Source organism: Capricornis sumatraensis, chromosome 10 (genome assembly GCF_032405125.1).
Source record: "Capricornis sumatraensis isolate serow.1 chromosome 10, serow.2, whole genome shotgun sequence".
Classification (NCBI taxonomy): domain Eukaryota; kingdom Metazoa; phylum Chordata; class Mammalia; order Artiodactyla; family Bovidae; genus Capricornis; species Capricornis sumatraensis.
In genome coordinates this window covers 97122248-97132414 of record NC_091078.1, presented here as the reverse complement: position 1 = coordinate 97132414, position 10167 = coordinate 97122248, and the positions used below count along the sequence as shown (strand labels likewise).

Sequence of the window (10167 nt, the reverse complement as noted above, 5' to 3'; positions counted from 1 at the left end):
CCAAAGTGGATCAGTTCAGTTCAGTTGCTCAGTCGTGTCTGACTCTTTGCGAACCCATGGATCGCAGCACGCCAGACCTCCCTGTTCATCACCAACTCCTGGAGTTTACTCAAACTCATGTCCATCGAGTCGGTGATGCCATCCAGCCATCTCATCCTCTGTCGTTCCCTTCTCCTCCTGCCCCTAATCCCTCCCAGCATCAGAGTCTTTTCCAATGAGTCAACTCTTCACATGAGGTGGACAAAGTACTGGAGTTCCAAAGTGCATAGTAGATGGCAAAACCTCAGAGGAGCTGCTGGAAGAGTGTTCCACCTCCCCAGGGCACTCACGGACAGATGAAAGACATATACTAGGACAAGCCGGTCAGTGGGAAGGGAACACAGAGGCACACAGGGAAGAATGTGTGGGCTTTGTGAGAAGGGCCTTGTCTTCCTCCATCCTCCCAGAAGTTGATGTCTGCATGGGCTCAGCTCACTTCCTGCTTGAAGTTCGTGGTCTCCAGGAGGCTGACCCTGAGATCCTGAGGGTTTGCAGTCTTTGTCCTGGTAGAAGAATGAAAGAGCATTTGCTTTCCTGATGCACCCAAGGCATCCAGGATCCTGTCTGGGGAGAGAACAGCCCCTCAGGCTCTCTGCTGACAGGTCTGGCCTGGACCCCCAGCTGCCCTGTCTACACCCATGTCCCCAGTAAAAACCCACTCACAAAGATGGTACCTATGCCCCACAGTCGGTTCACTGCCTGGGGCTGGCCCTGAGCCTGGTTCTCTTCTGCAAAGCTCAGGCACCGTCCCGCTCAGCCCCCACCTGGGCCGAGGTCACCTTGTCACACAGTCCCAGATCCTGTGGAGAGGAGCTGGTAGGATGTTTGCTGTGCTTGGTGGTGGTGAGATTTGGAGCCTGAGCTTAGCTCAGCTAAGGCACTTGGAATCACTGGGCTCAAGGCTGACTCTGAGCAGTCACCCCGATGCCCTCCAAGTACTCTGGCTATGGTGTGGCTGGTGTAGCCTCTGTTGGTTTTATGTCCCCCCCTCCAGTACCTGGGGGTGGGATGGTGCTGCCCTCCTGCCAGCTGACCTGCTTCATCAAACCCTGTGCCTGGGAAACCTCAGGCTAGCTGAGGAGTTTCCAGGAGGACTTAGCCTCCCCATCTCCTCACTTCACCTGAAGTGGTCAGTGGGAAGGAGGAAGTAGACGCTAGCAGAGAGAGCATCCTGATGCTCAACCTTCCTTCCCTGTTTCCTGCAGAGGGCAGGAGGGATGGCCAAATTGCCCTCCACTTGTCCCTGAGAGGTGGATAGCATGCTGGGTCAGTGGAGGGATTGGGTCCCCCACTAGGTCGGCCATTTCCTAGTGAGGGGGGAGATGTCCTTGATTGAAAGATTTGCCTGTGGGTCTCATTTTCCTTGACAACTGATGTACACAGAGAGCTGGTGGGTGTTCCCAGAGATCTGGGGCCCTGTTTAGAACTGGGTTTCCATTCCGATTGCCCCAGATCCTCAGGGACCAGAAGGGTGGCTGGGAGGAGAAAGGAGGGGGTGATGCAGGATCAAGGCTCCTACCTGAGTTTGTTGGGGGTGAAAAGTGTATGTGGATTTCCCAAAGACCAGATGTGGAGTTGGGGGGAACCTGGCTGGGGACAAGGGCGTGGTGTCTTTCCTGAGAAGAGCTCTGTTCTGACAGGCTGTGAAGACTAAAGCAAGATCCTGGAGGCATGGAAGGCTCACACTTGGCATCACAAGAGCCACAGCCTGAACCTGGCAGAGGACACGACGCCGCATCCAGAGAGGATGGACGAGGGGACTTCAGTCTGAAGTCTGAGCAAAGGCAAAGGCTCAAAGGCAGGAAAGCATAAGGTGGGTGTCAGGGTTACCAGCCACCCAGTAAGCATGTGTATTGCTAGTTAGTTTCTATTGCAATCATCTCCCTCTCCTCTTTTGATTTGGGAGAAGGATACAGCTTGACCAAGGTGCCTCTGGGGCAATATCTGGGCTGTGTAACTATGTTTCACAAAGCCCAGCTTTCTTTCCTTCTCCAAGACTGAGTGGGCAACTAAACTGTATATCCAGGCTGCCTCCTTCCAAGGTGGCCTGGCCAAGCCCCCAAGGGTCTCCCAGGGCAACTGAGACCATGAGCCACTCCGGGCCTCACGGGCACATGGTGCTTCCCTGCAGGTGATGGATTCGAATGGGCTTCATGGTCTCAGGACTCCTCTGTCCCTTGGGCACATTCTTTTTCCCAGCTGTTCTTTCTTGTCCTCCCAGTGGGCCCCGCTCCCCCATCCCCACCAGTGTTCAACCAGAGCACTGAGCAGGGAGTCACTGAGGTCAAATCAGAAGGGATGTCCTGAAAGTCTCTGTGAGCCAAGAGAAGTTTCCTTGTGTGGTTGCAGGTCAGGGAAGGCTTCTCAAGTTGGAAGACGGATCAAACAGAGGTATCAGGTGCAGAGATGGGAGGAGGGCAGGAGGCTTGAGGTGGCTTGTGGTTGCGGTGGATGGGGCACCCTGACACCTGAGAACCTCAGGGCCGGGGTGTGGACAGTGATGAGGATCAATATCCAGACCGTGGTGCCCCTGCCTCAAGGCAGCTGGTCAGTGGCGACATGAGTGGCTGGCAGGAGCCCTAGATGACGGGGTGGAGGGTGGACAGTAGTTAGGGAAGAGCCTGGAACACAAAGAAGTTAAACTGTGGGCCTTGAGCTTCACTGAGATGAAAGGAGACTGGGGGAGGAGCTTGGAAGGAGTGGAGGGAGGTCAGAGGGGATGTAGACACGGTGTACTCCTTCCCTCTTGGAGGGCACAACCCACCTGAGCAAGCCTTACTTCCCATGTGCCCCAGAGAGGCCAAGGTATTAAGACAGATGGAGAAATCATTTCTTCACCTTGCACAGGGGCCTCCCTGCCCACTGCCCAGAAAACCCATGAGGCAACAGCAAGGACTGTGGCAAGACCAGCTCACACCCTGGGAGGAGGGTAGGGATGGGGAAGGTTCCTGGTTGAACCTTTGCATCAGTCCCAGGTTGAGCATATAAGAAGCATCCCTCAGGCGGGAGGAGGCTGACCGGGGACCATGGAGACCCAGAGGGCCAGCCTCTCACTGGGACGGTGTTCGCTGTGGCTCCTGCTGCTGGGACTATTGCTGCCCTCGGCCAGCGCCCAGGCCCTCAGCTACAGGGAGGCCGTGCTTCGTGCTGTGGGTCAGCTCAATGAGAAGTCCTCAGAAGTTAATCTCTACCGCCTCCTGGAGCTAGACCCGCCTCCCAAGGATGTGAGTTGGGGAGGGGGCTGGGGACGGGCCCTTCTCCTGCCGGCCTTGGCCACACTGTTGCCCCTTCGCTCAAGCTGGTCCTCCTGCCAGGAAGGCACTATTCCTTCTAGGTGGGCTCCCACCGCTTCCAGGAAACCTTCCCAGACCTGGGGTCCCTCCCAGCACCAGGCTTCCTGCCTTAGCCTCTCTGCTGTGGCATCAGGTGCCCTGCACACCTGGCTCAGGCTCCCTGGACTTCTGGGAGCTCCAGGGATGGAGGGGTCACAGGCTCTGTGAGGTGACTTCCCTGCTAATGTCCTCCCTGCTCCTCGGTGTCTCCCTGCCAGGAGGGCCTCTGTCAGCCTGGAGGCTCCAGTGACGAGGGCTCTCCCAGCAGGCGGCCCTGACCTCCCTGGGCCCCTCTGAGGGGAGGCGCTGCCAGCAGCGCTGCTGTGAGGGCCGCTCCTGCTCTCTGTGTGCCCGTGAAGCCGGGCACGGGCTCTGTGCCCTCCCCTGTGCCTCTAGCACCAAGCCCAGGGCCGGACACACAGGGGGCTGGAGAGGTTGCTGTCCGGGTGTGGAGCAGGGAGACAGATGAGAGAAGGAAACATGAGCCAAGCCCAGTCTCCCCACATTGATCGTTGACCAGGTGGAGGACCGGGGAGCTCGAAAGCCTGTGAGCTTCAGGGTGAAGGAGACTGTGTGCCCCAGGATGAGCCAGCAGCCGGCGGAGCAGTGTGACTTCAAGGAGAATGGGGTGAGCCTGGGGGCGGGGAGTGAGGGCTGGGATCAGTGCTTCTCAGGGAGCTGAACAGGAAACTTCGGGAAGGTTTCCAGCATCTAGGGGGTGAGGTGAGCCTGGGAGGTTACGGCCCGGGGGTTCCAGTTTGACCTTGAGCTCCCCTTGCAGCTGGTGAAACAGTGTGTGGGGACAGTCAGCCTGGACCCGTCCAATGACGAGTTTGACCTAAACTGTAATGAGGTGAGTGGCCTCTTCTGGTTTTGGAGGATCTAGGGGGTAGAGTGTGGAGCATGCTTTGCACCGATGACCCGCTGCCCCATCCAGGGTAGAGAAAGGCCCTCCTACCTGCACCCCTCTCTCCCCCAGGTCCCAGGTCACCAGCCCTGGCTCTACATCCCTTAGAGCAGTGGTTCTCTGATGCGGTCCCCACCCGGGAACTGACATGAGACAGATTGTCGTGTCTGAGAGCTCCTCAATCAGACTCTGGGGTGGGGCCCAGCCATTCGTATTTTCACAAGGCCTGCAGGGAATTCTGACTGGGCTGAAGTGGAGAGGAATCAACTCAGTAATGATCTCTAATCCCCTGCTCTAATCCAGCTTTGCTAGGATGGGCTTGTGACCCTTGGAAGCCTTATGTTGGCTGTGGACCTGTTTCTCCCTAGATGTCTGTATATAGGGATTCAATCATATGCTTCAAAGATAACAGCCAGAGGGTGAGCAGGGTCCAACACTCATGGTGTCCCAGTTAGAAGGCTGTTCAGGTGTCAAGTGAGGCATCTTGTCTTGACCCTTGTACAATCCCACAACAAATCTGTTTTGTCATGGTTTACAGCTTCAGAGTGTGAGGAGACTTCGTCCCCGGCGCCCACGTTTGCCAAGGCCAAGGCCAAGGCCAATACCATTACCTCGGCCACAGCCAAGGTCTATTCCAAGGCTAATACCATTACCTTGGCGACCTCCAAGGCCAATTCCAAGGCCACAGCCAAGGCCAATTCCAAGGTGGGTGTGATAATCATTGGGAAGGCCAACATCAAGGTTAGCACTGCGGCCAAGACCAGTGCCGAGCCCACATCCATTCCTGCTGACATCTCCCATTCCAAGGTTTCCTGGAAAACAGCGAAGGATTGGGTGACATCACACCCATTAAAGAATTTTGATGAATCCTGAGTCCACAGAAGGGTCCTAAGGGTTTGACTTGTTTGCCTAGACTTCTGGATGGTGAAAAATAAATTCTGGTGAAGACAACTTTCCCCCACCTTCAGTTTCAATTTTCTCACCTCTTAACACTTACTGAGACCGAGTCCTTAAGTCTGAGAGGCCTCCTTTGAGTGTGTGTGTGTGTGTGCCTGTGCATGGGTGTGTATCTATGCACATGTATGTCTCTGTGTGTGTGTGAGATCACTCCTGTGAACACAGAGAAGCGTGAGGCCCCTGTTCCTTCCAGGAGGGCACGGGGGAGGCAGCAGCCTCAGGAACTCCAGGACAGTGTCTACACCCTCAGATCCCCCCCGAGCCCTTCACCCACCCCTGCCCTCCTCCTCCAACACCCAGTAGGATGTACGGAGACCTGCTGTGTGTGCAGTGCTGGTGGGAATGCTGCTCCAGCTCTCATGGAGCTGACAGTCCATGAGGGGCCAGGCTTCTCACCTTGTTAAACACTCACAGAGTCACAGTTCAGTCTCAGGGCTAAGCTGGAAAGTTCAATGTCCAGAATGTCCCACGTGCCCTTGACAAATTTAACTCTGGAAAAGCCCACTCCTTTTGCCTTTTCCTGTGGCATCGAGACACATCTCTGTTTCCTTACCTGGTCCCAGATTTCAGTGGTGGGTTTGTGCTTAAGGATCACTTGGTATAAAAATTTGCACCATTAAATAGAAGCATCCTGCTCATTGGGGTGAAGAGCTCTGCATGAGGGTGAGAGACTCAGAACGACACACAGGTCACATGTGTTTGCCCCGGTGTTTCAGACACTGTTCCTGTCCTGCCCACTCCCCATTCTCTAGCTGACCTTTGTTCTGGGGCAGACTGGAAGCACTGGTGAGTTTGAATCCAGGGAGCAGCTTCAACTAACCATTGAGAGGACTTGATAGAAAAACACCCCCTCTTCCTTAGTCCTTGGAGTAGCCCACTCCCGGACATATCACACCTCTGTCTGAGGTTCCGTGCACTTCAGTGACCTCTTCAGTGAATGTACTCTTCTGACTCAGGTCCTGCCCTGTCTCCCATCTCTACATCCCTGCTGGACCTTTCTGGAATTGCCTCCCAAACAAACTACTTCCACTAATACTTGTCTTAGGTCTGTTTCCGGGTCAAGACACAGATTCCTTTCTCTCAGAGGTACAGAGGGCAGGATCTCACAGAGGGTGTGCTTTGTTACCTGTCAGGTTTGTCTCCTCTTGGTGAGTAGGAGGGGCTGATTTCAGGAAAGTTCATGTGTCTCACTCGACATCACTTCTCACTGTGGGAGGAAACCCTAAAGGGAAACGCAGGGCTCGGTTGTGTCTGTGCCGGTGATACAGGCTTGCCCGAGCCAACTGTAAAATGGTCAGGATTTTTTTTTAGCTGCTTGTTAAGCTCCTGGTAGCTTTGAAATGGTGGACGTTCCTGCCAGTGTGTTGATGCCTCCCAAGCTCCGTGCCACCCGGTCCTGTCCGTGCTGCTGAGGCAATGAGAACTGCAGGGAAGAGAGTTGGTACCAGAACACACAACTTGGAGTCCGCCGTTGTTGATGAAACTGAGTAGCAATGTCTTTATTTTCCAAAGCGCACACTAGATGTCAAAACCTGGGAAGAGCCACTGGAAGGGCTGTCTGTTTGTTTGTTTCCTTTTATTTATTAATTTTTATTGGAGCCTAATTACTTTACAATATTGTGGTGGTTTTTGCCACACATCCACATGAATCAGCCATGGGTATACAGGTGTTCCCCATGCTGAACCTCCCTCCTACCTCGCTCCCCATCCCATCCCTCAGGGTCATCCCAGTGCACCAGCCCCGAGCACCCTTTCTCATGCATCGAACCTGGACTGGTGGTCTCTTTCACATATGATAATACACATGTTTCAATGCTATTCTCTCAAATCAACCCACCCTCTCCCTCTCCCACAGAGTCCAAAAGTCTGTTCTTTACATCTGTGTCTCTGATTTCACTGTGTCTTTTTTTGTGTGTGTGTGTCCTTTTTATTTATTTTATTTATTTTTTATATATATATATTTTTTAATTTTAAAATCTTTAATTCTTACATGTGTTCCCAAACATGAACCCCCCTCCCACCTCCCTCCCCTTAACATCTCTGTGGGTCATCCCCATGCACCAGCCCCAAGCATGCTGTATCCTGCGTCAGACATAGACTGGCGATTCAATTCTTACATGATAGTATACATGATAGAATGCCATTCTCCCAAATCATCCCACCCTCTCCCTCTCCCTCTGAGTCCAAAAGTCCGTTATACACAGCTGTGTCTTTTTTCCTGTCTTGCATACAGGGTCGTCATTGCCATCTTTCTAAATTTCACTGTGTCTTATATAGGGTCATCATTACCATCTTTCTAAATTCCATACATATACCTTAATATGCTGTATTGGTGTTTTTCTTTCTGACTTCCTTCGTTCTGTATAATAGGCTCCAGTTTCATGCACCTCATTAGAACTGATTCAAATGCATTCTTTTTAATAGCTGAGTGATATTCCTTTGTGCATATGTACCACAGCTTTCTTATCCATCCGTCTGCCGATGGACATCTAGGTTGCTTCCATGTCCTGGCTATTGTAAACAGTGCTGCGATGAACACTGGAGTATACGTGTCTCTTTCAATTGTGGTTTCCTTGGTGTATATGCCCAGCAGTGGGACTGCTGGGTTATGTGGCAGTTCTGTTTCCAGTTTTTTAAGGACTCTCCACATCATTCTCCATAGTGGCTGTCCTAGTTTGCATTCCCACCAGCAGTGTAAGAGGGTTTCTTTTTCTCCACACGCTCTCCAGCATTTACTGTTTGTAGACTTTTTGATAGCAGCCATTCTGACTGGTGTGAGATGGTACCTCATTGTGATTTTGATTTGCATTTCTCTGATAATGAGTGATATTGAGCATTTTTTTCATGTGTTTCTTAGCCATCTGTATGTCTTCTTTGGAGAAATATCTGTTTAGTTCTTGGGCCCAGTTTTTGATTGGGTCACATATTTTTCTGGAATTGAGCTGCAGGAGTCGCTTGCATATTTTTGAGATTAATTCTTTGTCAGTTGCTTCATTTGCTATTATTTTATCCCATTCTGAAGGCTGTCTTTTCACCTTGCTTATAGTTTCCTTCGTTGTGCAAAAGCATTTAAGTTTAACTAGGTCCCATTTGTTTATTTTTGCTTTTATTTCCATAGAGGATCCTGTTATGATTTATGTCAGAGAGTGTTTTGCCTATGTTTTCCTCTAGGAGTTTTATAGTTTCTGGTCTTACATTTAGATCTTTAATCCATTTTGAGTTTATTTTTGTGTATGGTGTTAGAAAGTGTTCCAGTTTCGTTCTTTTACATGTGGTTGACCAGTTTTCCCAGCACCACTTGTTAAAGAGATTGTCTTTTCCCCGTTGTATATTCTTGCCTCTTTTGTCAAAAATAAGGTATCTATAGGTGCGTGGATTTATCTCTGGGCTTTCTATTTTGTTCCATTGATCTATGTTTCTGTCTTTGTGCCAGTACTATACTGTCTTGATGATTGTAGCTTTGTAGTATAGCCTGAAGTCAGGCTGGTTGATTCCTCCAGTTCCATTCTTCTTTCTCAAGATTGCTTTGGCTATTCAAGGTTTTTTGTATTTCCATACAAATTGTGAAATTATTTGTTCTAGTTCTCTGAAAAGTACCGCTGGTATCTTGATAGGGATTCCATTGAACCTATAGATTGCTTCAGGTAGTATACTAATTTTCACTATATTGATTCTTCTGACCCATGAACATGGTATATTTCTCCACCTATTAGTGTCATCTTTGATTTTTTTCACCAGTGTTTTATAGTTTTCTATATACAGATCTTTTGTTTCTGGAAAGGCTGTTTCTACCTTCCCAGGGCACCCATGGACAGATGGAAGACCTCCACTAGGGCATGCCAGTCATTTGGGAGGGAACACAGAGGCACCCAGGAAAGGGGTAGGAGTGTGTGGGCTTCGTGTGAAGGGCCCTGTCTTTCTCCATCCTCACAGAAGTTGATGTCTGCATGGGCTCAGCTCACTTCCTGCTAGAAGGTCATTTTGTCTGGATGGGCTCAGCTCACTTCCTGCTTGAAGGTCATGGTCTCCAGGAGGCTGACCCTGAGATCCTGAGGGTTTGCAGTCTTCGTCCTGGTAGAAGAATGAAAGAGCATTTGCTTTCCTGATGTACCCAAGGCATCCATGGTCCTGTTTGGGGAGAGAACAGCCCCTCAGTCTTTCTGCTGAAGGTCTGACCTGGGCCCCCAGCTGCCTTGTCTATACCCATGTCCCCAGTAAAAACCCACTCACAAAAGTGGTACCCATGCCCCATGGTCTTCACTGCCTGGGGCTGGCCCTGAGCCTGGTTCTCTTCTGCAAAGCTCAGGCACCTTCCCGCTCAGCCCCCACCCAGGCCGAGGTCACCTTGTCACACAGTCCCAGATCCTGTGGAGAGGAGCTGGTAGGATGTTTGCTGTGCTTGGTGGTGGTGAGATTTGGAGCCTGAGCTTAGCTCAGCTGAGGCCCTTGGAATCACTGGGCTCAAGGTTGACTCTGAGCAGTCACCCCGATGCCCTCCAAGTACTCTGGCTACAGTGTGGCTGGTGTAGCCTCTGTTGGTTTTATGTCCCCCCCTCCAGTACCTGGGGGTGGGATGGTGCTGCCCTCCTGCCAGCTGACCTGCTTCATCAAACCCTGCGCCTGGGAAACCTCAGGCTAGCTGAGGAGTTTCCAGGAGGACTTAGCCTCCCCATCTCCTCACTTCACCTGAAGTGGTCAGTGGGAAGAAGGAAGTAGACGCTAGCAGAGAGAGGGTCCTGATGCTCAACCTTCCTTCCCTGTTTCCTGCAGAGGGCAGAAGGGATGGCCAAATTTCCCTCCAGTTGTCCCTGAGAGGTGGATAGCATGCTGGGTCAGTGGAAGGATTGGGCTACCCACTGGGTCTGCCATTTCCTAGGGAGGGGAGGTGGCCTTCATTGAAAGATTTGCCTGTGGGTCTCATTTTCCTTGACA

The 10167-nt window shown here is 51.6% G+C and overlaps 1 protein-coding gene across 1 annotated transcript; it reads left to right on the top strand.

The window, feature by feature from the left end:
- The first annotated feature begins 3065 nt into the window (after window positions 1-3065).
- On the top strand, window positions 3066-5064 carry LOC138087016 (cathelicidin-3). Its single transcript, XM_068981781.1, has 4 exons — window positions 3066-3263; window positions 3892-3999; window positions 4153-4224; window positions 4817-5064. Exons 1-4 carry the CDS (start codon window positions 3066-3068, stop codon window positions 4991-4993), a joined length of 555 nt encoding a protein of 184 aa, XP_068837882.1. The 3' UTR covers window positions 4994-5064.
- The last annotated feature ends 5103 nt before the right edge of the window (window positions 5065-10167 follow it).